General features: G+C 38.4%; 1 protein-coding gene across 8 annotated transcripts in view; it reads left to right on the top strand.

Annotated features, from left to right (window-relative positions):
* Nucleotides 1-27,574, top strand: part of DIP2C (disco interacting protein 2 homolog C) — a 311,029-nt gene that overhangs the window by 250,157 nt on the left and 33,298 nt on the right. For all 8 annotated transcript variants that reach the window (XM_084511374.1, XM_084511375.1, XM_084511373.1 and 5 more), the window contains 8 exons: nucleotides 690-770; nucleotides 4,373-4,496; nucleotides 6,090-6,211; nucleotides 8,064-8,175; nucleotides 8,293-8,402; nucleotides 11,244-11,374; nucleotides 21,383-21,551; nucleotides 22,500-22,670. In XM_084511374.1, the coding sequence (XP_084367500.1) occupies nucleotides 690-770; nucleotides 4,373-4,496; nucleotides 6,090-6,211; nucleotides 8,064-8,175; nucleotides 8,293-8,402; nucleotides 11,244-11,374; nucleotides 21,383-21,551; nucleotides 22,500-22,670 (1,020 nt within the window). The remainder of the gene's footprint in view (nucleotides 1-689; nucleotides 771-4,372; nucleotides 4,497-6,089; nucleotides 6,212-8,063; nucleotides 8,176-8,292; nucleotides 8,403-11,243; nucleotides 11,375-21,382; nucleotides 21,552-22,499; nucleotides 22,671-27,574) is intronic.

Raw genomic sequence — 27,574 nt, 5'->3', positions numbered from 1 at the left:
TTAATTCAAACAAACCTATTTCAGGACCCTCTTCACAGAGAAATATGAAATAGACATGAGGGAATCTCTGCATTTTATGTGTGTGGATTATTTTACAAAGATGTATAGGACAATAGAAAAAATATGGTAGAATGTGTTAATGGGACTTTTATCGGAAATTACTCTCTATTATATCTTTTTTAGTAGGTCAAGAAGAGTCCAGGGAATTTTGTTTGCCTATATGGTCCTGACCTTATTTTTTATTTTATTTTAAACATGTAAAACTATGTTTCAGTTCAGCTTCTTTGGAGGCTTATGCAAGTAATTAAATGAATAATTTCTAATCTCTATCTATCTATATCTATATTCATAATACAAAAAAGAGAGGAAGCTAAAAAATAAAAATTATGCTTAAATTCAGAGAGATTAGTAAGAACTTTGTTATTGTTCTGAAAGTAGTACTGTAGTAATGCATCATCATTCCAGTAGTGCCTTGACTTCCAGAGAGGCCTCTGTTACTGCACAAGAGCACCTCATTGTAAAAATGTATGATGACAAGAGAATTAATTTAGGTTTAGTGTTTCATAGTTACTGATGTAAAATATAGAATACAACTAAAGAAGACATACTGAAACTAGCAGAATTTGTTTGGTGTTTTTTAAAGCTGAGAAGTTATTTAGTGCCTTGACTATCACTCTGCTTTATTTCAGTTCCTCTTCCTCTCAGAAGTTTTACAATGGCGAGCTCAGACCACTCCTGACCACGTGCTTTACACTCTACTTAACTGCAGGGTAAGCACAGCAGACTGGTACGCTGGCAAGTTGCAGTATGGAAAATGACACGCTGATATTTCATCTGCACCTGCTCGCACTGTGGCTGAACACAACTCTTTGTCCTTCTTTTCCCATTAATACTCAGCTGCTGTATTTAATGTTCACTGGGGCGGAGAGGAAAAGTGAATAATCATTTCCAGTTGCCAAAAAAAAATTGCTTTTGTATCAGGCACCCCACCTTTTACATTTCTCATTTCTTTTTCTACCACATACATGTTGTGGATGAGCTGACGCTGCAAATCTGTTTCAATACTGTTTGTTCTGCTACTGGAGAGTGGTATTTAGTACTGCTCACAGTCTCAATTTCTAATTTGAAAAATATAGGCTTGACAAAATGAAAGCACTTTTGTAAATACAGCAATGACTGTGAGGTTTGAGACTGGCCCATCTGATAGGAGGTGCAAGAATGGGGAAAGGAATTAAAAAGAAGAGGTATGTCCAAAATCTAGCCAGATCTGCAAAGGATCACTAATGCATCTCTCTGCATAGCTTACATGAAGTGCCAGCCTGGCACAATATTTCATTGCCCAACAAAAACGATTTACTGCATGACACATGGTACAGAACTTGGGTTTACTAAGAGTGGATGATTACAGGCTGCCTAGACAACTGTAGATGACAAGCCAGTAATTCCCAAGACCACTGCAAAGCAAAAAAGCCTGATTTCAAACCAGTCCCCTTGGCACATCTAGATATGTCTGTCAAAACTGGGAAACACATCTAGTATGTGAGGTTCTCAAGGAAAGGAAAGGGCTCAGAATATTCACCTGTGCCACCTGGAATAGCTGGCGTTTGTTCTCAGTCTTTGTGCCACCTAAACAACTTAGATGGGATCGTAAACCTCCAGTAATTTGTGAACATTTGCTGAATGACCAGTTAATGTATTTACAGGATATGCTTCCCTAGCCCATATTACAGTGCTGGTACCGAAGTTCAGCTTGAGGCTACCAATGAATCATGAAACCAATTTGTTTTCATTCAGATTATCAGCCAGCATTGTATGAACTTTTGCTACATTAGAGACAACAGTGTAGTTATTTAGTTGTCTGTGGCAAAGTAGAAAATTTGAGAGGCAATGCTATACATGTATGCAATATTAAACAATTAAATGAGTTCATTGTCCTGACCTGTAAGTTAGGAGCAAGGATGCTATGAGAAAGAGACAGTGACATGTCCTGTCCCATCTCCTCTACACAGATTGTGTTGCTTTTGAACTTTAAATAAAGCCAGACTTCCCATGCTGACAGAAGGGTTCAAACAGTGGGAGGGAAGGACACAATATGGAGAGTGAGGATTCACAAAATCATTTGTCATTCCTTAGAAGTGAAAAATAGTTGAATTTTGAAATTTAATTTCTCTGCTCCTTTAATATTCTCAGCGTGGAGTATGGCATTGTATGAAATTTGTTTGAGAGTTTTGTAGTTTTATGAAGATACTTAATGTCTAATGGAAAGCTGGGATGTTTGGTGGGTTTTAGCCTAAGCAAATTTTATTACCCATCTTGAATTTTAGTGCTGGTTTGTAACTTTTCCCTTCTTGTCTTCCTTGGATATTGTCTGTATGCTTTATTCTAAAACATCCAGACATCTTGCAGTTGGTGTGTAATAGATACATGGCGAGATTAGTGGTCTTGTGCCTTTTGAGAATTTGGAAGATTTCTAAATTAGCACAGTGCCTTGTTTTTAGTGTGTTTCACGAAGGATTGCAACACCTTCCCGTTGTGGGACAGTTCGTGTATGATACCAAAATGGAATGCTTCCCTTTGCTTGCCAATGATTCTTGTCCAACAACACAATTCTTCTCTGCACTTCATATAAACACTGTCTTTCTGCTGGTTCACCCGCAGCAAGTTCCAGAGGTCCTACATGTGCTGTGCACAAATATGCATGATTTGCAGCAATTTCCTTTCTGTGTCAGTGGGGCCTGTGATTCTGGTGTATGTGGGGAAACGAAGGGTCCTTCTCCCCACAAGTATGCAGACAGGCAATTTCTTGAAAGAAGGAACTGAGTTCAAACACATTCCTACTGGTACATCTGCCATGACCAGGCACCCAGACCTCAGGTCACTTTGGCCATGTTTAGATGGAAGCCGTCTGTAGCCCAGAACCCCTATAGCTGCACACGTCCTTAGAGAAAGTTTTCTTGGTAGAATAATTCTGAAGACATACTAAAATTGCCTGAAGAGAATTTCACTAAGTGTGGTTGCTGAACACTGTGAAGAGGAATGCAAAGCCTTGACTTTGCCCTTTTTTTTTTTTCCAGTTAGCTTCTGCTCTTTCTTGACAGTGTTTGAGGTATAAAGTTTGGAAATGCCAAGTGATACATACATGATAACACCCTATGTCCCTGCTTCCAGTGCTAGACATTTATCAGACTGTTCTCTGCTCTCTTAAGCTTGTGATCAACCAATACTCTTGTGGTGTGAAGGACAGTGATAATGAATGGAAATCAGCAATCAATCCAAACACTTATTATTTCTTGTCTTGTTAAAATAAAGTTTAAAGAATATGTAGTGGGTCTCCTGTAAAACAGAAGACCCTATTACTTTATCTCTTAATAAGAACAGTGATACAGCATTTTAAATGATATTGCATTGCATTGCATTTTTGATGCATTGATCTTTTTAAAAGTATATATTACTTTTTTTTTTTTCTTCTTTTTTTCTCTCAGTTTCTTCAGCTTCTCTATTTTTAAATGAGCTTAGTGCTTGTGCTAGGTGCCAGGTGTATCACAGCTGTGTAGCAGGTGTATCTCTTCTGACTGTCAGCCCTGTGATAACAACATGTATACATATTTCTCTGTATGTGTATTTGTGCACGTGCATATATACAGAAGTACGTATTTTTAGGGAATGCAAGAACCATAACACTCATCCAATTTAAAACACTACGTCTGATAATTTTGGGTTAGTGCTAGTTGAATTGCTTCAAAAAGCCAGATTCTGTAGTAGCGTATTGTCACTACCCTTTTTTTTCCATACTGACCAGAGTTACTCAAATCCAACAAATGCCTTTCTTTTCTGTTTCATTTATATGCATGTGCTTCGCTTTCGTTACAGACTAATTCTTTTTGCCTGTCACAAAGTATTGTTTTCTCTGGCGTCTTTTGTCTCTTGCCTTTGAAAGTATTTCCACTGTGCCATTTGGCTTCACTCCAGCATGCAGACAATGAATTGCAATTGTCAGGATTGCTCTCCACAGATTCTCCAGATTGCTGCAGGAGACCCTAAAGGCAGGAATGCCCTGTGTGTAGCAAGAGGAGCACAGGTTACATGTGCATGACTTTAGCATGCTTCTGTGACTCTCTTAGTTAAAAAGAAAGCACTGCTGAGGGCAGAAGAAGAAGGAGGGATGGAGCATGTTCCCCTCCTTGACAAACCTCTTTTTTCCTTCCAACCACAGTTTGGCACAAGGCTGAAGTTTTCCTTACTTAAGTTGATGTGACATATTGTGGCTTTGGAAAACCGCAGCACCTCATCCAGTAACTTCCCAGCTGCAGGAGAATATAGAGTTCAGCACTCTGCATTATCCTCTCTGACATTTATCTTTCTTCCTGCACAGGGAACAATAGCCAACTCGCTAACGTGTGTCCAGCTACATAAGCGAGCTGAGAAGATAGCTGTCATGTTGATGGAAAGGGGGCATTTGCAAGACGGAGACCATGTGGCTTTGGTTTACCCACCAGGTAAAGAACCACTATGTTTGGTACCTTGGTACTCCCAAAATTTAATCATGAGCCTATAGAATGGTGCTGCACTGGTATTGTTACCAGCCTGTAAAGCTCGTTAATTGGCAACACACACAGTATTTGCCATATAGACATTTCTTTGAACTTAGTCAAACATATTTAAAAGATTTTCTCCTTATGCATGTGTATGAGTATACATATTATTTTTCTGGGTTCAAATTAAGATTAACGTATGATTTTAAAACCTCTCTTATAATCAGTCAAATTTAATCACTAATTTACTGCTTTTCATTTAATTTGCCAGAGACATACTATTTTATGAGCACATGGTTCTGCTGAAATATTCCATCTGCTGAGTGTTCTTCTTAGATTCACCTGTTGAATTCTCTCTTGGAAATGCTGCATTTCATGAGGGGAAAGCAGCAATACCGGGAAAGTAATCCATTTCTAGAGTAGAAGTATGATTAATAAATAGCAGATAATTAAAAAATACTGAATTATTATAATCAGTATTTCTTTGTAACCTACCTCACTATGTGGTTTGGATTTTTGTCCTTTGACATAAGGGCTTTTAAGCTTATGTTAACCAGTACCATATTTTACATTTGCTTAAAATTATTTCTGATCTAGTGCTGCTGTTTTATCTTAAGCATTTTGTGTGTCTTTGTGAAATAAACAGTCTGATTTAAAGTCTGGATTATGATATTTAGGATGTAGGGACTGCAAGTTACTGGTTAAATCTTGATAATTTATAAGTGTAATTTCACAGTGGTTAATATGGGAAAACCTTTCCCACAGAAGAGGGCAAGTATTTTAAACATAAGTTTTTATTTCTTGTATTTCACTTTCCAAGCATAAATCATTTTACTGAAGGAACAATACTGTACCTGTTCTCCAGATTCTTTTCCACTGGAAGAGTAAAATAGTCCCCATTGTTATCTTGGCACAGCCTGTGTACAGAACAAAGGAACCATCAAACAGCCAAAGTCACAGGGTCTTTGTGCAGCTGTCAGTTCAGCCTCCTTACATGGGCTGAAGTGTCCACAATCTGTCACCTGCAGTCAATATTTATACAGAGCAACACTTAGTTTTATGGTAGGAACAGGGATTCAAAATCGTGGCTCCATTTTTTATTGTGAAATTTCAGGTAGAGAATTCAAACTGCATAAGTGAAGTTGAAAATGACACAAGAAAGAAAGTGTCTATTGAAACCACCGATGTTCCTTATACAGCTGACAGGAACAGGCATGGTGCCCCCTCATCCTTTTGCTGGGACATACCACTTCTTGAAACTCTCATTAGGAAGATAATTCATCTGTACAAATCAGTCTTTCTACCAGTTACTTCCTGATCATAGAAGTGGTGTTTACCTAAATGATGCTATCTGACTGCAGCTTTGTGTTGTCTTTGAAAGGAATCAGTGAAGCTGAACAAATCCTGACAAGGGTCTGAAAAAGATGTCTGTTACAGGACTTAGTTCCTAATTTAACCTTCTGAGTTGAGTCCCAAATAATATTTATGCCGACACAGGTGTCTATGATTAAAAGATGTGATTTTCAGGGGAGTATTTTTGTGTTGTTCTTCATGCAGGAATAGACCTGATTGCTGCATTTTACGGTTGCCTGTATGCAGGCTGTGTGCCAATAACAGTTCGACCTCCACATCCCCAGAACATAGCAACGACGTTACCTACAGTGAAGATGATCGTGGAGGTGAGCAGACAAAACCTCTCAAAGTGCACCAGCAGATGAAATGGGCAGTGGACTCACATGGTCTTTAGGAACAGTAACTTAAATGAGTGGTGTTGTAGATTAAAGTGTTGTATTCTTTCTAAAGATTCATGACTTCAGTGTGTTGCAGTCATCACTCATTGACAGCATGCAGCCTTCTGACTTCTGCTGTCACATTTTACTGCAGTTGTGCTACACCATCCAGGAAATGTATCTGAAGTGCTTTCTCATATTTAGCTAGGAGCTGTGGGATTCCCCACCTGGCAACGCTACACTCGACGTTGAGAAAAATCCCAATGGAAAGCTGAGGTTGGCCTGCTGGTGCTTTGTGCTCACCTAATTGTTGTGCAGTTTGAATCAGTTTCAAAGTTCTGTTGTGAAGATATTGGTTGATGGTTTTATTTTCATCCAGAGCAGTGTTATTTTGAATTTTTCATTTAAAGCTTTAGTTTGGCATTTTGGCTTTATCTGATAATACATAGCCTTGTTGCTCATAAATAACTTCGTTCTGCATGTTACTGAGGGAAATAAAATCGTTGTAAAAAGATAACCTTTTATATCTGACAGTTCCTAATCTATTGAATGGAATTCTGAGTCTCCGAAATAACAGAAGATGAAGCAAATGTGATTTTATTGATAATTTCAAGCAATAAGTACTAGAGATAGTTATAATTTGTTGCTTTCCTCACGGCATCAGATGCTGCAAAATGTCAGCAGAGGTATGAGAAATTGGCTTGTTGTCTTCAGGATTCTCATTATCTAATATTTTGCCAATCACTGTTTTTAAGCATCGGTTGTTAAAATTATAGAAATTATGTAAAATGTGTTATACTGGTTTTACTCTGATGTCTATTGGGCAAACTAGATCTGGTTGGTTTTCCTCAATCACTCTGTGATTCTGTGATTGAAGTGGTAAAATTTAATGTATATATGGCTACTGATTTCCTTAGGTTGTTAAAAATTGGGAAGTTGATGTGCAATCAAATGTCTCAAATTCCTGGAAGAACAAAAAATATTCTTAGCAATATTTCTGTAAACAGATTCTTAGACTTCAGGGAAAATAAAAATGGTGCTGCCTTTCCAGTTTTTCCTCTGTACTATCTTCAGTGATCAAAAGTGTCCATATTTATGTTTGTTTGGATATTTCCTTAAATATGTAAGCTTTTATAATTAGTAAAAATACTGTTGTAGTTGCTACTTACATATTTTTAAAAAATAGCAAGTCTAAGGAGAATATCGTGAGCATGCATCATCAGCACAGATGGCAGTTGCAGTGTATTCACCATTTCATTTCTTAGTGTCACTTGTACAACTTTTGGTCCAGAGTTACTTTTGACAATAACAGAGATGTTCCCAATGCTTTATCACTAAGCACAAGAATCGGGAATATATGGCTAACATAAAATAGACTTAAGAGAGTAAAATTGCTCATGTAAGTGTCCGGCTGGGTTTTGGTTTACGTTAAAACATTATTTATAAACCAGGATACATTACCATCACATAAGAAATGTTCTGGTCACTGTCTTCTGTACTGGCAGCCTGGGTTGATAAGCGATACAATGTGGTGGAAAAGTCACATTCTCGCTGCTGAGGTGCCTTTAGTTTCATTACAACACTCTACTCGAAGTGCAGTTTTCATGTAATTTGTAAAACTCACATGACTTTGTCTGCTTTGTGAGCTGAATTTTTCATGGATCTTTTCACCTCCTGATTAGAAAACGTAAGACTAATTTACCTGTGTCCTGTTCTGGCATAAAGCAAACCATGGTCTTGCTCATTTTCACAGGAGAATTAATCAGTATCCCATTGTGTTATTTGTTTGTTGAATTCCTAGGTGAGCCGCTCTGCCTGCTTAATGACTACACAATTAATATGTAAATTGTTACGGTCGAGAGAGGCAGCAGCAGCAGTGGATGTCAGAACGTGGCCTCCAGTACTAGATACAGGTAAATACCAAGGCTAGGGGACTGCTTTGTCTTCATTTGTTATTATGTTTGTTAAGTGTTCAGAAGTCTATCTGTCACTGGAGTAATATTCACGTGTTCTTGCTTTGTTTTCACTAGACGACTTGCCAAAGAAGCGGCCTGCACAGATCTACAAACCTTCTAACCCTGAAACACTTGCTTACCTAGACTTCAGTGTCTCCACAACTGGAATGCTAGCGGGGGTAAAGGTAGGGGCTTCTTGCTAAAGTTGTCATTCCTGCTCTCACGCCTAGCTGGCAGGTGATGCATTGCTCTTTATTTGTAAATTCTATTGATTTTTGCTAGTAGAAATTGAATTGCTACTTCCCTTGCAGTCATTATTTGATTGCATTAACATTAAATAAGCTATTCCATACCGGTGTCCTGAATGCAGTGAGTTTAGCCCCTCTCCTCCTCTGATACACACACAGATAGCCTAGTAACCTGTCTGCCTGGAGCATTCTTTTCAAAGAAGCATCTGTTCTTTCCATTTTATGAAGGAAATGAGACTCGGTTAATCCTCTTCTACCTGTCCCAGTGCCCATTTATTGTTTGCTCCTGTAACTCAACTGCTTGCCATTGGTTTTCAATATTATTTTCTTCATGTGATTAAGGGAACTGCTAATGTTTCTGGTATACTTACCTGGTATAATACTAGTGTAATCAGCAAAGTGTTTCTTCATAGATTTGTTTGATAAACTTAGGCATGTTGAGCTCTTTAAATCTCTATTCTGGCCTATATTCCAACACTCTAGCCACAGTGTGATTCAAAGGTGATTTTTCCAGCTCATAACACACGTATTATTCCAATATTGGTTTAAGCAATGCACAGGCAGAGGTAAAATCACCCTCTTATTTTTAGCTGTTACTTCCTTGCTCCTACCTGTTGCATGTCCAAGGACTTCAGCAATTTTCCTGAAGTATCGCACTCACAGCTTATATTGAATTCCTCATCCTCTTTGACATCATCCATCTATTTTCAGAAGCTATTAGCACACTTTATAAACAAATAAAGCATCATTTAACCAATTCTCAGATGAAGAACTTGAAGCACAACATGGTGAAATGACCTGCCCAAGGTTGACTAGTGGCTGAATGACTGAGCTGGCTTATGGTTACCAGTCAGACACTCCTAGGAGATACGTATCATCTAACTTCAGGTGATGAGCTACATGCCTACTAGATGTGGACTAGTCAGAGGGCTCCACAATAATCAACAGAGAGAAGCAGGGACTTCTAAGGTGTAATTCCTCTGGCTTATTTGAAACATCTATTTTTGAATGGGGTGAATGTTGAACGAGTCTTCATTTCCTCTACAGGAAGCCTTAAATGATTGAGACACGCTCATCCATATTAAATCAGGTCTGAATTCCACCTTATCAGACTTGTAGAAATGACTACTAATTATGCAAAGTTAGTACTTGGAGAGCTTCAAAGATAGTCAAAGCCAGGGCGAGGCAAAGAACCTTTACTTAATGTGGCTAAAGGAAAATCCAGATAAATCACTAATGGAATTTTTAATTAGCTTCAGGTATCTGGGTCACATAGCCTCCAGATCACTATCTCAGCAGGTCAATGTAGATAGTACCATCTACTAGATCACCTCTAGTGATTAATTAGTGTAAATGGATCATCAGAGGCCACAAGGCTTGTCAAAATGCAGCAGTGATCAATTAAAAACAATGGCTGAAGAACTTAAATGGCTTCTGCAATGTTGATAAATGTTTCATAGACACTTCAGAAGTAGTAAATTACACTTCGATTTACTCTCAACTTTTTCACTAGCTTGAACCCAGTAAAGTGTCAAAATTCACAGAATAACACTGGTTCTTGTCCAGCAGAGCTTGGTAATCCCATATGGAAAAAAAATGGTCTTGATTCAGCTAGAGAAGGATTAAACTCTTCAAACTGAAGTCTTTCATAGTGTGGACACATGTTTTGAGCTGGTCTTTATGTATGACTTGGAACATGTTCAGCTTCAGTTATGGAATTCATAGTGGAGAAAAAAATCACTTCTAGAGCTCTACCTGTTTACTGAGGATCAAATAAATGTTACATCAGGTGCTTGTTCCCCTCCACTGACTATAATCATATTTAAGGCAATCATATTTATTTAATCATATTTAAGGCAACAAGGCCAATATGTGGCAGACAGCAAAGGTTAGATGAGTTAAATCCTACTCAGACTGTCTTTCTAATACAGATATCTTTCTTGTTATTAGCAGAGAGGACACAGATTAAAAGAAGTGATTGTGTTCTCACTATAGTTAGAACATCTAAGTCAGGATGGGTGAGTTTGTGGGAAATATCCTGATACAGCTGTATTTACGTGTTGTCAGTAAGAAGAATTAAAATGACTTAAAAAAAATGGAAAAAACATATTTTTCATCATTTCTTTTTTGTTTCTACTTTCTTCTGAGAGCTTCCTTACCAAGATTTAAAATAAAATAAAATAAAATAAAATAAAATAAACAAAAAAAATGTTTATCAGCTAGGAGCTGCTTAACATAAAGACATTTTCAGCATGTTTACAAAGTTTTTTGGGGATCCCTGTGGCTGAATGATTAGGTCCTTAGTACCATTTTGCACACAAAATCCTCTGTAATTTAAGAAGTATATTGACAATTTTCTTTATTATATAAAGTAGTACGTACTTTGAAATATGTTACTGAAGATCAACAAACTACTTCAAATTAGATTCATATCCTGCAGTCATTCATTCCTTTGTTCTTCAGAAAGTTTAGCTCATTATCATTAGCTTTGCATACAGCTTGGAGCACGTCTTTAAAACACTCACAGCTTTCTCCCTAAATCAATTCAAACTTATCATTCTTTCTGTCTCCCCTTCCCTTTCATGGCTATTTGGATGCCCTTTTGAAGGAAAATTGTGTTTCCTTAATATAAATTACATGTGTATTTACGCTGAGCACAAAGTCAATATTTATTTGTTTTCTTATCCTGTAACTGATTTAAACACTTGGCGCAGTTTGGGAATGAGCCTTCACAATGACATAGTTGATCATTTTAATTACTTTGCTGTTGTCTTTCAGATGTCTCATGCAGCCACTAGTGCCTTTTGTCGTTCTATTAAGCTGCAGTGTGAGCTTTATCCCTCCAGAGAAGTCGCTATCTGTCTGGACCCGTACTGTGGACTTGGGTTTGTCCTCTGGTGCCTCTGCAGGTGAGATTTCTCCTCAGCATTTTAAAATATCACTTCTATTGTACTACAGCACAACAAACAGGATGGGAGAAACAGGTAGGACCTCTGGGACTAACACAGGCAATTGGTATTGCCAGAAGCTATATGGAGAATGCTGTATGGAGCGGACACTTGCTTTCAGTAGGATGTAGACTCATAGAATGGTTTGGATTGGAAGGGACCCTAAGAACCATTGAATTCCAACCCTCCTGCCATGGGCAGGGACACCTTCCACTAGACCAGGTTGCTCAAAACATGGCCATAGGTACTTAAGGACTATGAGTGCAGAGCATCATCACGGCTTTTCATTGAACGTCTGCAGTTTTACTGCTGTATATGCAGAGTCTGGCTAGGTTTTACTTGATGAAGGCAGCACTCTACCATGATTATTCTGAGGAAGCAGTTTCTTGGTTTCCTCTTTTTTATTTTTTAATCTGAAAGTACAAGTGAATATTGGGGACTTTTCTCAGTTGTGGGACATATGGATGTGATTTTTGCAGAGACATGGAAGTATGTTTTGTTACAGAAGGATACTTCTATGGCAGTAGCTAAGCTATCAGAAAAAAAAAAAAAAACAAAAAAAACAAAAACAAACAAACAAAAAAAAAACATTACCAACAAAAAATAACATTTCTAGTGAAATGTGAATCAGCTTTTCTATTAATAGGAAGTTTAGAAATTTAACAATTGTGTCAATCTTTATACTCCAGGGAAGTTACAGTTCAACACTGAAAGCAGTTCCATCGATTTTTTTTTTTGTGCTTATTCTTCTGATTTTTTTTTTTTAAGATAGCTGGTTTGAGGCAAAGGGGAAGAGCTATGGGAAAGTTAATGGAGCACATTTTTATGAAGACATATTAGAGTCAAAGCAATCCAGCATCTGTACTCTCTTTATGGAAAGCCCTTTGGTATTAGCAGTAGTGCTGGTTTTAGTTACTGAAATTAAGATAAGCCAGGGGCAATAAAGATGCTGCATCTCTGGATAAACATTTTACCGATTTAGTAAATACATGAAGGAAACATTAGAGAAAAACTGTTGCAGCAATTTGTATTCAGCAAGTATTGTTCATTTAAAAGCAGTCTATTGGCCTATTTTTCCCCTTACCTTTTAAAATATTTTTTATTAAATATGAAATGGGCCAAAGATTAACAGTATTATCCTATTCATTCTTGATCAGTATTTCTATTTAGGTTGTGCTTGCCCTAATATTTTTTTGTTTTGTTTTGAAAAAGTGTTATTTCAATGTCTTAGCTCTATAACAGAAAACTCAGGAAACATTTCAGCAATGTTGAAATTTTAATTAAATCACTCTGTAATTTTTTAAAAAATATTGATATTTTTAAGTCAGCTGCATATTTATTATATAGACTTATGTGTCAACACTGTACAGCCTTTGCTCTGGTGGGTAGTCAAATTCATTGGCTAAGCTAAATCTGCTGTGATATATTCAGCAAGGTAGGACCAGGGAAGGACTGTAGAGAAAATTCAGCTAAAGAGTTTATTTCTGTATCAGGTAATGTAGAACATGGGGCATACAAGAATAACTTCTATGTAAGATTTATCTATTCTGTGCATTATAGATGCACAGAATAGCGATAAATTTTGACGTGTCCAAAAAACAGGTATTTTATGGTGCCCATGAGCCTCCCTGATACACACATTTCTATTTATTCCAAAATCATATTTGGAACAAGTATGCATTTTCTGCCCTTAGATTCTTCCCAATACTGATAATGTTCGGCCTGTTGCAGAAGATTGTTTATGATTGGCAATTGAACAAGGCAGCAGACCACTGGGAGAATCAGTCTGTACGCCTCTATAAAGTAGAAAATTTTATACCATTTTCAAAGTAAAGAAGGAAAAAGACAAAGCTGAAGGAACTGTGATCAGGACAACAACTCTTTAATCTTGTGAACCATTGTCAGTCTCTTCTTTGTCACTGATATCTGTCCCTATAAAACCAGGAAGATTGCAGGCTGCTTGAATTGCAACTGTCATTTAGAGAAAGCTGACATCAGATACAGCTTCATTAATTCCACTTACAAACTTAATTTCCATTTCATTACTATTTTAGAAACGAGGAGTATTTGATGTGTTCTGTAATAGCAAAAAATACATCCTGGAGCTTATTAGAATCTTGCTCTTTACAACTTAAAACTTTGCAACTTTGCATTTTACTCTTTGTAGTTTAGTATGCCAAAATACTTGCCAACATTTTCCAGCCCAGACTCTACCTCAGAGGATTCTTCTGGAAAGATAGGGTTGTCTGTCACCAGCCCCATTAGCCAAATTAATAGTTCTAATGGCACATGAAAGTGAAGTTAGATTTTCAAATTTTTATCAGCTGTAGAGTTTTGAGAGTTAAATAGGAAGTCTTTGTTTTAGGAACCCAGCAGGAAGAGAAAGCAACCCCCTGTACAGAGTGCAGTTAAAATAACAAGTATGTTTGAATCCCTTTATTAACTAGAGTAAAGGAGGCATTGAGTGAGCAAGGGAAGAAAAACTAACCTTTTATCCCCGTTTTAGGTGCTTAAACATTGTTCTGGCCTGCTCCACTGTGGTGCCCCAGAGTGCACCAATCTATGTGGTCAAAGCTACTTAGGAAAGCTGCTAGAGCATGGAGCCAGACCTTTGGTAAGTCTGGAGTATATTGCATAGCTTTGCAAAGGTTTTTTTATTATTATTATTTAATTCATTTATTATTTTATGGCCTAAAGGGTATAAAATAATAAAGAAAAGAAACCTTGCAAAGCAGAGCAATACATGAAAAAAATAGGATTTATCACATTCCCTCTAAACTGGCTGCATGCTCCAGCAGGGTTTCCTTGGAACCTTTGTCATAGAACAACACCTCCGTGGTGTGGCAGCAGTCATCAGCCCCATGTGAGTTCATAAATCCAAAACTTCTTTAATTGTAACAGTTTGCTACTGATTGCTCAATAAAAATGTATTATTTTTGCATTTTTCTCTTTAATAATGAGAGGGTGATCAGAGTGTTCTGCCTTGAATTGCATTACATTTTAAAGTGCGTCATGTTCTTTAAAAAAAAAAAAGGCAAGTTGAAAGTGTCCTCCAGTTTAAAAACAAATGATGCTAAATCCCACTGTTCAAAAATGCTTCCTGAAATTAATATGGCCCTATCTTAATACTGATCACTGTGGGGCAGAACAGAAAGTTCTACAGTTCATTAGTGAGGATTTTCTTAATTGATAGTTGATAAGTGATGCAGTACACTAAGAATTTTCCCTCAATTTTATCCATATTATAGTTCTACTTCTATCATTGAAAGATAAAATTGTCCCTGTAGAAATTAAAGTTAACAAAATCGATGATTTAAAATAAATTATATATTAGTAATTCTCAGAATCTGTGATTAAAATAGTGCAAGTCAGTAAAACTCAAACAGGACCAGAGAAGCTGGATTTTCCAGTCCACAGTGGCCACCTAATAAATATGGTGAATGCTGTGTAATTGTCCTAGGAAAGTTTTCCAGATAAGGTGTGATGAAGTGGCTTCCTCCTGTTCTACTCCCGCTGTCTCTATTCCGTAGCCAGAAGCACCCAGTGGTGCTGTTGCATAGCTTGTACAGCAGGAGACCGTGGGGTTTCTTGTTAAGCAAACAGGGCGAGTTGTGCAAGATGTATGGAAGGAATCACAGCATTAGCATGACAACTGCAGTTTACAAAAATGTAGTGTGCTAGAATCATTAATTACTGTTAGGTTGACTTGAAGATATCTGCCAGGCACGAGCATTTCACCCAATTTCTAGCCCATCTATAACAAATTAAAGGCAGGGCTAGGTAAAGAAGATCAAATGCCACATCAGAAAAGAACAATCCTAGCATGGGAAATGCAGGATATGGACATAGCCAGCTCTCTTGTATCTTTTGCACAGTGCACAAGCAGTTCAGGCAGAATGTAGCAGTGCTGCACACAAAAAATGTGCCAGTTTCCCATGGCCAGTGGCAATTTCTGGAAGAGGCAATTTGCATTTTTCCCACTTGGCAATATTGAAGCTGCCTTAAATCTAGAAGGTTCAAGGGCAACTGAAAGCCCTGAGTTATCTCAATACATGAGTACAACAGATTAACTCTGCTGGCTCTGTAGCTGACTGAAGGCACTAACATGGGTGAGTAGCTGGGGCAGGGAATGTGCTGCTAAGGCAGGGCCTGAGTCTGAGCTAATAAATATTTAGAGTACTGTAATGAACCACATTTAATTGGATATTATAAACAGCAATGTCATTTCTATTGGTACTGGCATTTGAGTCATCCTAAGGTAGGCAAAGGTTAAACATGTATGAACCCAAACGTTTAACCTTTGCCTACCTTAGGATGACTTGAATGCCAGTACCAATAGAAATGACATTGCTATTTATAATATCCAATTAATGTTTCCAATGTATCCAATTAATATATCCAATGTTTATAATATCCAATTAATTTCAGATAGTGAGTTTTGTTTTCAGACTTTTGGGGGCATTAGGCAAGGGCACCTTAGGAAAAGGTCTATGGAAAACTTCATTAGTTCAGAGCAAGATTGTGCTCTCTCTCTCTCTTTCTCCTTTTCTCTCTTTTTTTTTTTTTTTCCCCCCAAAACAAAATCGAAACAGTGTCCAAAATTTTAAAACTTGCTTGCTTGGTTTGGTTGCCTGCTTTGAAGTATTAGAATAAAGGGTCTTCATGTTGATGCTAAGCACCCCAAATAATTTCGAGTTCGTATGATTTCCACCCCTGATGCTGCTGGATCATGTGTGGGATGCTCAGGAGCAGTCAGCAACACACTTCCCAGGGATGTTACACACCAGTTCAGAAATGCCCAGTAACAATCTAGAACCATGTTAAAAACCATCCATTAAAGGTTAGAGTTTGCTGAAACATTCCTCTAGAAAGGGGAGGTTTAAGTCTTTTGAAGAAATGCTCATAGCTAGAAGTTCAAGTCACATCTAGCTCTCAGTCAGGGCAAACTGCATGGTCCCAGCAGGCAGTACAGGCATTTTGGCATTAACCAAAGGCATACACTTGTCTGATTAGAGTCCCTACACCAGAGCTCGAGTTAAAGCAGGGTGCTGGGTTATGGCACCACTCTCATTGGTTCCCTGTAAAGTCCAGACCTGCTCTCAGCACTTAAAACCTACCAAGATTTATGGCTGATGTCTTTTCCATTCCTGGAAGATCTGCATGCTCTGCACAATGATCCCTTGTGCTCTATATCGGTTGTTGGTTGAACTTTGTGAGATATTTCTGCGTCTCCAGAACTGACTGGTTATGTGCTCACCGTGTGCAGCAGTGCTCGTAGTGCACTGTATGCCAGGTTGGGAATGCTCTTTTTCATCTTTGTAGTTCTCCAAAAGTGCCCAGGTCTTCAGGAGAACTGAAGATTCACATTAGCCCAAGCCCTATGATATTTAGGTGAAACATATGTCCCAACAGTCTTCCCTGTGGCCTGTTTTATCCTTTCTACCAGCTCTGGTCCAGATGATTGTGAAGGCTCTTGCTCAATCCTGTTGAGATTCCCTTAGCGTGCTGACTCCCTTCACAGACTTTAAGTTATGTGCAAACAACTCAATTATTTTGGGCCCAACCAAATGCCAAATACCCATTGCTGTCCCTCATCACCAAGAGCAAAATATCACCCATAGAAATGCAGAAACTAAATGCGTATACTTAAAAGACCCGACAGCACCTACCTGCCTCCTGCAGTCAAGTAGCAAAGCAGCTAGTGCCACCTCAGAAGGACACCAGAAGTGAGGGCAGCAGTGTGTTAGCAGCCTGCCAGAATGCAATTCCAAATTGCAGTTGCCGTTTGTCAGCATTTATTGCACTGCTAAAATTTCTGGGACTATAAATTAAAACCTCAGAGTTTATTGTTAATCTGCCTTAGCACAACATGGGGTAAATCTTTGATTCAGTGGAACAGGTAAGTGCCAAGATGTCCTTCCAGGCATTGCCGTATGCTGCCAGAACAGCCTGCCAGGCGGTGGAACCAGAGCTGTGATCAGATGGCACCATTGTACCAAAATACATTCTGGTGTGTTTACCTGGAGTATTCCTGTCCTTGGGCAGCCCTTGCTCAGTGCAGGCAGACAGGGCTTTTCACTTACGGCCAAAATCCAGGGCTTTGTCCACCACCTTAATCCTTTTTTCCCTCCAGATTGCTTTGTAGTCCTCTGAAGAAAGACAGCATTTCTAACCGGGGGTCTCCCACCTCAGCTACTTCAGCATTTCACTTGGCGTTTGCATCTCAAAAGTCATTTTTACAAATGTAAAAATGCCCAGATACAGGTGCAGGGGTGCTCTGAAGTCAGTCTCCTTTTTTGTTTTCTTTTTTTGCCTACTCCTAAAAATGACAGGGATGTCCAGAACTGTCAGACAGTCTCTGCAGTTCTACACTGTGCCTACTGCTGTTACAAGGCTTATATCAGGAGAAAGTCACTTTTGTGGCAACAGATTTCTACAGAAGTGGAAGAAAGGATCTTGTTTCAGTTCCTTCCCAATATTTACATAACTAAATTTTAAAATTGCTCCAACTCCAATACCTTGTGTACTGTTTCAATTTCAGAATGGTAATTTTAGCTTCCAGAATTTATATTTAAACCACCAACTTTTCTTAATATCCCACCTGATCCCCCCGATGCCACAGCATTCACCACAATTGTTTTGTTTCCAGTATGAGACTAGCAAAGCCAACAGCTCAATCATCCCTTGATCGCTGTCTTCTTTTATAAAGGTGAGATAGCACTATTTGTTCCTTTATGCATTTTCAGGATTAGCTTTACCACACCTAGAATGTTTCATATCTAGATGTACCTGACATACATCATCTCCACCTTACCTAGAATTACACAGAGGTTAAGTTGACAAAAGTTTTTGTACGTTTGGGACCGTATACAGCTTTATCCAGCATCCTCCAAAGCATCCTTCCACAACTGCAGTCTGTTCAAGCACTCTGCTCAATTGTTGTTTCCATGCTAAGCCAACACCCTGTAACATTTCACAGCGATTTGAAATCACCAGAGTGGTAGAAGCATTTCAACCAGCCGTACAAGGGAGTATCTTCTATTTCTCAGCTTCTCTCCGCAGAAGCACTGGTGACATACAGCTTCTTTGGGGTTAATGTGGAGGCATAAAGTCTGAACATTCACAAGGAACTGAGGCTTCCAGGAATGTTTTGTTGCTTGGAGTGATTCACAAAACCTGCTCAGCGTTTCTGAGATTAATTCAGGAAGGCGAGCCAAGTGGTGGCTGACATCATGGTGGCCAGGTGCTGCATTAACCGGTTCAGCTGTGGAACTGGCACGTTCCCCCCAGAAATGTGTCTTTGTAGTTCCTCTCCTAGCTCCACCAACTACTCTAGCAAATCAGATGATGCACATGGCTTATTAAACCACAGCTATGTCGGCAAAGGCTGTGTTGGTAATCAAATTTCCAGGCATGGTATTGTCTTTCTGTAGGTTTATGCACTGTAGGCAAGAACAGCACACATCTGAGCTTCAGCACAATACAAAGTTTCCCTCCTGCTCCATATTTCCTGCTGCTCTGCATTTCCATTCTAAACTACTCAGTATTTCTGAGGGATTATAAAACTCAGAAAAGGCACTAGCAGTATCTTCATTTATCTAATAAATCAGAAAAAAAAAAAAAAAAAAAAAAAAAAAAAAACACAAAAAAACCCCAAACTCTAATCAGAGTGAAATTTCTGGTAAAAGTGTGCTGTTGCCTGGTCTGATCATAAGTGTGTTTGTTTCCCTCAATCTCAAGAAGATGGGGTTATTCCCATCCAAATCCAGGTTCCCTCATGCTTTGTTGCATGGCTTTTGGTGGGATCATGAGGGAGAACAAAAACATGTTTCTTTGTTTCTTGTTTAGCATAAGTTGATCAAGAGGGGGAGACAGTTCACCCTCTCTCATTAGTGTTGCTGAGGAGGGAAGATTTGTCCTAGTTGTGAATTTGTATTCCCAAATTTTGGACTATCCTCTGGTAAGGTGCACTTGGAGTCAATGTTCCATTCTTCTACTCCAGGTAACAAGTGTTCTCCTCCGTTAGTTTGTGTGGGCACTTTTCAGTACAGAGATACAGTTTGTTCTGATTCTGTTCTTATTTGGGGATGTTCTGCCCGGGTGAATAAGTGGCACTTACGGGACCTTAATGCAGTTCTGAATCATACAATATTTGACCCTTGGCAGCCTGTTCCTGATTGTGCAGAATTTTTTTTCTCCTGATAGTGGTCACATTAACTAGAAGAGTTCAGGGACAGGCGGAAGGGTTTGAAGGCAAATCTGAAAAACTTAATGGAACTGGCTGAGAAAGAAAGAGTGAAGTAATATTTATAGTAAAATCTGTTACTACTCCCTTGCTGGGTTTGATCTGTCAGCTGAACTCAGGACGTACTCCTTTCAGGCTTTGGTAGCTTTGCCAACATCTCTTTTCACACACTTTTGAAGCGCATACTCTTGGTTCAGCCATACTTTATTCTGAATCCATAAAAGCAACATGAAAGCATAATGCTTCATTTGACCATCGAGTGCTGTAGTGGTTATGTTAACTGTATCTGAGAACACGTCTCTTCGTGGCAAGTCACAGCTTATGAATCACCAAGAGTGGCGCAAATGTGGGCAAGCAAACGTGGACAAAATAAAATTTTACCGCATGATAAATGAAATTATTTGAACTGTATTTCATACATATTCCATGACATCCGCTGGCTCCTACTCCAAAGCAGACCGAAACTATTTGGTTTATTAACTGCCTTTGTGGCTGGACTTTACCATACCACATAAAGACATACAGGTCACACGCATATTGTTCCCAATTGCACAACTTTTGCAAGCACTCTGATCTCAGTTGTGGGGGGTAGGAGGCACTCATTCACCAAGGATGGAAACTGTGTGAGCAGCACATCTTCAAAAATTGCCAGGTGTGTATCTTCTTTTCTTCCTAATATCAAATGTGATGGAGATGCTCACATTCCTGAAAATAAAGATCCATTTGGTGTCTTACCTAGGGCACTTGGATTTGAAAGCATCAGCTTTACTTTACCAAGCTGGCATTTCAGTTTTTCATCTGACAAATGAATTTCTCTCCTGTGCATCATAAATCTCTGGGGCTTTATGGTCTTTTTTCAGAACTTCTATGATTTGGGAGGTTTATGCTATGACTGTTCTGATCTGAAATATCTACAAATCACAGATTAAGATGTGATGGAGACTGTAAAAGTGATGGTAAATCTGTCTGTCTTGAGATGAGTGAACAGCATAGGACCCACAGAAAATAAAGACATCAGTTTGGGAATACATTTTCCCTGGGGAAAAGTCTTGGGTGGCAAGGAATTAGCTCTGACATAATTACTTCCTTCAGGGACCCTAGTGAGTATCTTTCTCAATACTTGTGCTTCCTGGGTATCCAAAAAACAAAAGATGTAGAATATTTGGTTTTTGAAAGTTCATAAAACTTTCACATCAGAAATGTAAAGCCCCAAGTATTGTTGAAGTGGGGCCAGATTTACATCCCTGAAAATGGTTGCAAACCGCTTGCTTGCCTCAGCAGGAGAGAGGTTATTTCCATGTTAAGTAATCAAGAACTCTTTTAATCAAGGTATCTTAAAATGGTAATTACTCAATCTTAATTATTTGTCAGCAACACATAATTTTTGTTGATATTATAATAGAGTTTATTAGCACCATCAATAACCTAGCTATTTTGCTCTCTTCAGTCAAGTTCTAACAGCAACGCACATTGGCACTTTGAGTAACGTAGTGTTTTAGGAGCAGGAGCCTGCATTCCTCTTTGTATCCTCATAGATTCCAAATGTACAGCAAAAGGCAGAATTTGGCCCTTGAAGTTAAACTACTGGACCTGTAGAGAACTGTAAGACATTGCCATGGATCAATGCACATTTTGATAATCTTTATGTTTTAGTGCCACACAGCTTGTAAACATCTGCAGGCACAAGCATTTAGCACGTGTTAACAAATCTTGTATCTTTACAGCGTTTATTCAGGACACCAGTCAATTTTGATTCCTCCCTCAGAACTGGAGACCAATCCTGCTCTGTGGCTTCTTGCTGTGAGTCAGTACAAAGTGAGAGACACTTTTTGTTCGTATTCGGTCATGGAGCTTTGTACTAAGGGACTGGGTTCACAAACAGAGTCACTGAAGGTAAGTAATTCAGTCCTTCTGCATAATCTGCCATGTGCACAGTGTTTGGGTCTTCTCTGCTCGGAGTGGCCGTGCTAAATGTATGCATTGAGGAGAAAATCATCAGAGGGCAAGGGCAGCTTCCACAGAACTGATATTATTCCTTGCCAGAGGCTGTATATTAATATCAATCATTCTGTTTCAGATCACAAGGCTTTTAAACATCAAGGAAAAGCTTTTATTTACCTAAGCTTTCTGATCTGTGTTGCAGTCTGTGTTAGTAGGCATATGTTGGAAAACAGAGGTGTAGTAGTTCAAGAAACCCAATATACAAAATACATTTGTATATTATGTTTTATAAATTCCATGATTATATGAGGTACTAGTTTGGTTTTGATCCATATAGTTAAATAATCACATACTTAGTACCATATTGCTTTAACTGGATTTTCCTCATTGTAGGGGAAGGAGGGTGTATATATATATATATTTTTAGCTCAGAATTAAAAGCCAGGTAGCCAGTTACATTTCTGAAATAATCTAGAATTTCCAGTATGCTACTGAAATAAATTAGATCTTGGGATACTAACATTTTATGATGTCTCCAGTCTTTACCATCCTCAGTTAATAATTTCCTAATCAGTTTTTCCAAGGCTAGTCAATGCTTCCTGTTTGCTGTTATTCAGTGGCATTCAGAATTAATACTGCTAAATAGCATTGCCTCCCTTCAGAACGAGCATACCCATCTCTTCCTAAATGCTCCTGCTGAAATGCCAAGCAAGTATGTCTGCTCGTCTACAGCTATTAGACTGTCATCTGGCCATCCAGCTTCCAGGAAAGATTGAAATTAGACCGGCTCCTTACCCTCTATCCATCTTGAATCATTATACCTGCAGTTAAATGCTACTGACCTTTTTTTCTTTAAGTCTGCCCTTTTGTGGCCTTTGTTACATTTTATCTTCCTTTTAGGCAAGGGGACTGGACCTCTCACGAGTACGGACATGTGTAGTAGTGGCTGAAGAACGACCTCGGATAGCTCTTACTCAGTCGTTTTCAAAATTATTTAAAGACCTTGGTCTCCATCCTCGGGCAGTCAGCACGTCACTTGGCTGTAGAGTTAACCTGGCTATATGTTTACAGGTAAGAGTTTTAACTTTGTTTACAGGTAAGAGTTTTAACTTAGGCTCAAATTAAAATGGTTTCCACTAAGAAATATCCATTGTATTCCCTTTGACAGCTTTGTTGTAGGCATATTAAGAAAATGCATGTAGTACTTATAATGTTCTTCTTGCATATACAGGTGGTAACTTCTGTTACTTCGTCAGTGAACACTATTCATCCCTCTCATGTTGCATTCATAGCATTTATCCTGCCCATGAATACAGTAATTCAGAAAAGTGCATGGTAGTGGCAGAATGTGTACCCTGTACTCCAAAAATATTATTTAGTTATGTAATGTAAAATCCAGTTTGCAAGTGCTTACTTTTAATATGGTACAAAATTGATTCCTTTTGTTTAGAAAATAATTCCAGTCCTTACTATTAACTATATATTTTTTTTTCTGCATGCAATTTATTGCTTACAATAAAAAATTATTTTGCAGCATCTTTCATTCTGTTTTGATCCACTAATCAGAAGAAAGTACCCAGGGATAATATGGGATTTAACCTCCAGGAATCTTTATTGAATCATGATTTTAAGGACAGATGGAGCACTGTAACTATCTGATCTGAATAGCCTCTAGGTTTTCACCCAGTGATAGCTACACCAAGCAAATAGTTTTAGGCTGAATTATAGCATATCATTTTATCTTTCAGGACTCCAAGTGATGAAAGTAAGCTTCCCTTTTTATAAGGTGTTCAATTTTTAATTATGTCTGCCTTATTTCTAGTTTAAATTCATGTGGTGTTAGACTCAGCCATTTTTTATTTTAGTATGTTTTTCTAATCTGGAATAAGGAATCTCATTTCTTTCATGATTATAATACAAATCTTAGTCTTTGATAAATAGATAAAGAATCTTAAGACTTCTTTCCTGATCTGTCTCTCACTTTTATGACTCCTGATCTCTTCCTGTCCTTCTAAATCTGGTATCAGAACCTTACATATTATCCCTATAATAGTGCCACAGGTGTCCTACTCAGATATATGATTTCCAACTTAACAATCATTTAAAATCATGCAGAAATAATCTTCTGCACTGGCAACTGCATAGTCTGGGAAGTTCCATATCCATTTGGGTTACATTAAGGAATTTCTTATGCATGTGACCTACATAACTGCTTAGGTGGGGAAGCCAGAACAGATCTTCTCAGTGACACTACAAATAAGGCATTTGGACAGTCATCCCTGTAAAGATTTTTTATTTTATTCAAAAAAATGTGGCTGATACTGGTGATGGGTTTAGCACAGACAAATATGTCCGTGTGTTATGCCTGCCTTAACCTCTTGCCCTGTTCAACATCACTGAAGAATCATGGCTCTCATCAGGCCTTGGCTAAAAGTCACCTTGTTGTTCAGCACACTATCAGAAAATGAATACAGAAGGTATCCCATAGCTCCACGACTACTTGCTTTCTCTCTGACTTTCAGCACAATATCCCTTTGGCCCAGGGCAACTTTAATTATTATTATCAAACAGATGACAAGGCAAAGTTGAGCAGGGTTAAAAGTCATTCTGTGTCCTAGACATAGAATTCTGTGGTTCGACATTCTGTAATTGCTGCCATAAATATTCTCCAGGAATAAAAATTCAAGAAAGTCTCCTGTTGTCTCAAAAGCAGCACTTGGATCCTTTTAAACATCTTTTCCCTAATAAGAAATAGACTTGAGAAAAAAATGCATCTTTTAGATCTTTTTAGAAACTTCAGTGTACTCAAGTAACATGCTCCCCATGTTTTTGTCATAGGTTTGGAAGAAAAAACACTGACCCAAGTTTTGAATTCTCTTCTACTGGATGTTTCTTTGCAAAGATACAGGCCTCTTTGTTTCTTTCTCCAAATCTAGACTGCTATATGGTGACGAGGCAGAGAGGACAACTCAGAAAACTTCTAGGAAATCTTCAGGCACTCTGACCTGAAACAACATAATTTGGAAAGGTACCAGCTTAGGCCAGTTAGCAGGCGTGGGTGGGTGTGCTTTCCCAGTCAGCAATCCAAGCAACTTGAAACAGTTCACTGGGAGGAGTATTGCAGGCAGCAAGGACACCTGTGGCTGACTTTCATTTTCCCTCAAGTATAAAGGGAGGTCAGAGAAGAAAGATGGGCTAATTACTTGGTAACAATAGTTTTCTAATTCATTCCTGTTCTGTTAGCCATTCTGAAGTGCCAGCAGAGGAGGGGAAAGAGGGAAATGATGGCATACGTCCATGGCCAACTGCTTTGAATTCTCTGACAGACCAGGATGGGGTCCACCAGCTTCCTCAGCCAGCTGAGTTGGAGCTGTTTCTGAAAAATACCATGACCTCCCACTGGCTTCTGGTTCATATAGGGACCAAGGATGAAGATAACAAGGACAAATCAGTGGCAGAAGTTTGCTTGCCACTATTGAAAGTCTCCCTTTCAGACTTGCAGGAGTCTGGACTGTGAGGTAGTGGCTGCTTCACCTAGGAGGTAAATCATTTGTTCAGGACAAGTAATAGAATCACGCAAATGACACTAACCCAGATTCAATGCCCAGGGCTCCAAGTAAGCCTCACTGGAAACAATATTGTACTGGTCTGCCTGTGATGGGATGGAATTAAATTCTTCATAGCAACACTTTTGGCACAGTCCTTTGGATTTGTGACTAATGCAGTGCTGATAATACACCAGTGGTCTCACTGTTGCTGAACAGTGCCATGCAGCAGGCAGGCTTTCTCTGTTTCTCACTCTGTCTGCCTCCCCCACCCAGCAAAAAGGCTGGGGATATGCGAGAAGCTGGGAGGGAACACAGCTAGGACATTCCTAAGGGATGTTCCATACCAGATAAAGTCATGTTCAGCAATGAAAAAAAGAGGGTGGGAGAAGCATATTGGAACAAACTGTAAAATTGGATAACTCTCTGAAGGAATGCTATTGATAATACTGGCTATGAATTTAAGAACAGCACACAATGAGATCCTGGTGCGAGGTGATTAACAGCCTGGCTGATCATATAGCTTAGTGCCAGGCTTCATTTACTTGTACTAAGATTTTACATTTCAATTCACAGGACAAACTAAAAGCCATATATAATTTAAAGAACGGTGTGGCTAGAATTAAAAAAAAAAAAAAGCCATTTTGTAACAGTCAATATTTGGTAACATTACCCTTCCAAGTAGAATGCTTTTTGAAGCATTTTAAGCCAGGAGTAGTTTGGCAAGTTCTACAGGGGGTTGAAATATAACTACAGATGTAATAATGCTCATGAGCATTACCATAAAACATGTCATTTTGACAGAGAATATAAAGATACAGGATTGCATCCTTTGAAGCATCTGGTAGTAGGCACTGCCAAAGACTGAATGCTGAATTAGACTGAGTGCTCTTTCCAAATGTTCTGGAAGATTATGGCTAGTGATACTCCAGAGTAGCTTGTGGGTTATTCTGTTTTCTGGGCTGAGGAGCAGAATGAATTTTAATCCTTGGTCAACTACATTCCTTAAATTAACATTGTCTCCAGTATGTTCCAGAAATTGGTCACGATTTCTGTACGCTTCACATTGCATAAAAATACTTCTAAACATGTTTGAGTCGATAGCATTTGTCTTTCCATTTTTTCTTTCAAGTTACATAGTCTGTGAGGTCAGCGTGTGTTTCCTGGGACACCATCTTTCACAGCAACAACTGTGATCCAGCCTATTCTAGTGTCATTCTAAATCTTATATCTATCTTATCTATTTTATCGCTTTTCTAAACACATCTCACTGTTCAGCTGCAGCCCCGTACCAGCAAAAAGCCTGTCCAGGATTTCTTCTCCACGGACTGCCTCTAATGCAAACTGGATGTGATTTTTGATACCTTTTTAAATTCTTTTTTTTTTTTTTTTTTTTTTGGTTAAATTAAGGTTCAGGTGTTCCAAGGGGAAAATACACTGATTTTTCAAAAAGCTTTCACTGTTTTCCACTGCTGTTTGAAGAAGAGATGTGTCTGTGTGTATGTGTATACAACTTCACAGCAGAATTTGACCTTTTATTAAAGATTACTTTGCAAAGGAAATCATTATGATAATCTCTTTGGTACAAAAGAGTTTTAGCCTACCAAATGAATCATAATTTCAGGATTAGGATCAATGACAGACTAATGTTCTGTCATTTGTATTCATTTCCTCTCAAATTTAGAGCAAATGTGCTATGTGTCTTTTGATGTAATCTCTTTGGACTAGATTTTTAGAGGTATGCTTTTGAAAATAAATAATTTTCTCCATCTTTAGGGACTTAAATACCATTAATGTCTGACCTTTTATGACTGTACAGTCGCCGATAATTGTCCAGCTATTTCTGAGATGAAAAGATGGCATCCAGCATATTCTAATTCTCATTAGCTAGCATCTTTGCATTCTCAAGAGATAAAGAGAGAAATAGATACAAAAAGTAGCCCCTTTCTTACAACAGCACAGATGGTTTTCTAGGATTTTAGCTAATTTCTATTTAAACACTCAAAATGAATAGTAGAATTTTATTCAACCTGCTATGTAATTTCAGTTGAGGATAAACTTTGATTCATTTTCCTTAGCTATCCCTGAAAATGTGCAAGCTAGAGCAAGGGAGCAGGATTCATCTGGCTTCACTGAATTCACATTGAAGTTAGACACTAGGACTAAGTTAGTTATCTATTGTCCATCAATAGTAGAGACAAAGAAATGGTTCCAAGGACGGTGTCATTCATCTGATCTCAGGTGCCCATCTTGGGATTCATCACCATCTGGAGATACTTCCTGCCTTACACTGCACACTTGCTTCTCTAACGACTGAAATTATATGAAATGAATCCCTCCGTCACAGTCTAGCAAAGGGAACTTTGTCAGTAAATTTAAGGGTTAAAGATAATGTTACCTTATCCTTAGTGATAGATTGCACTTCTTTGA

The sequence above is a fragment of the Aythya ferina genome, assembly GCF_964211825.1.
Source record: "Aythya ferina genome assembly, chromosome: 2".
Lineage (NCBI taxonomy): Eukaryota > Metazoa > Chordata > Aves > Anseriformes > Anatidae > Aythya > Aythya ferina.
The sequence above is the reverse complement of the archived record's forward strand: the minus strand, read 5'-3'. Positions and strand labels throughout refer to the sequence as shown.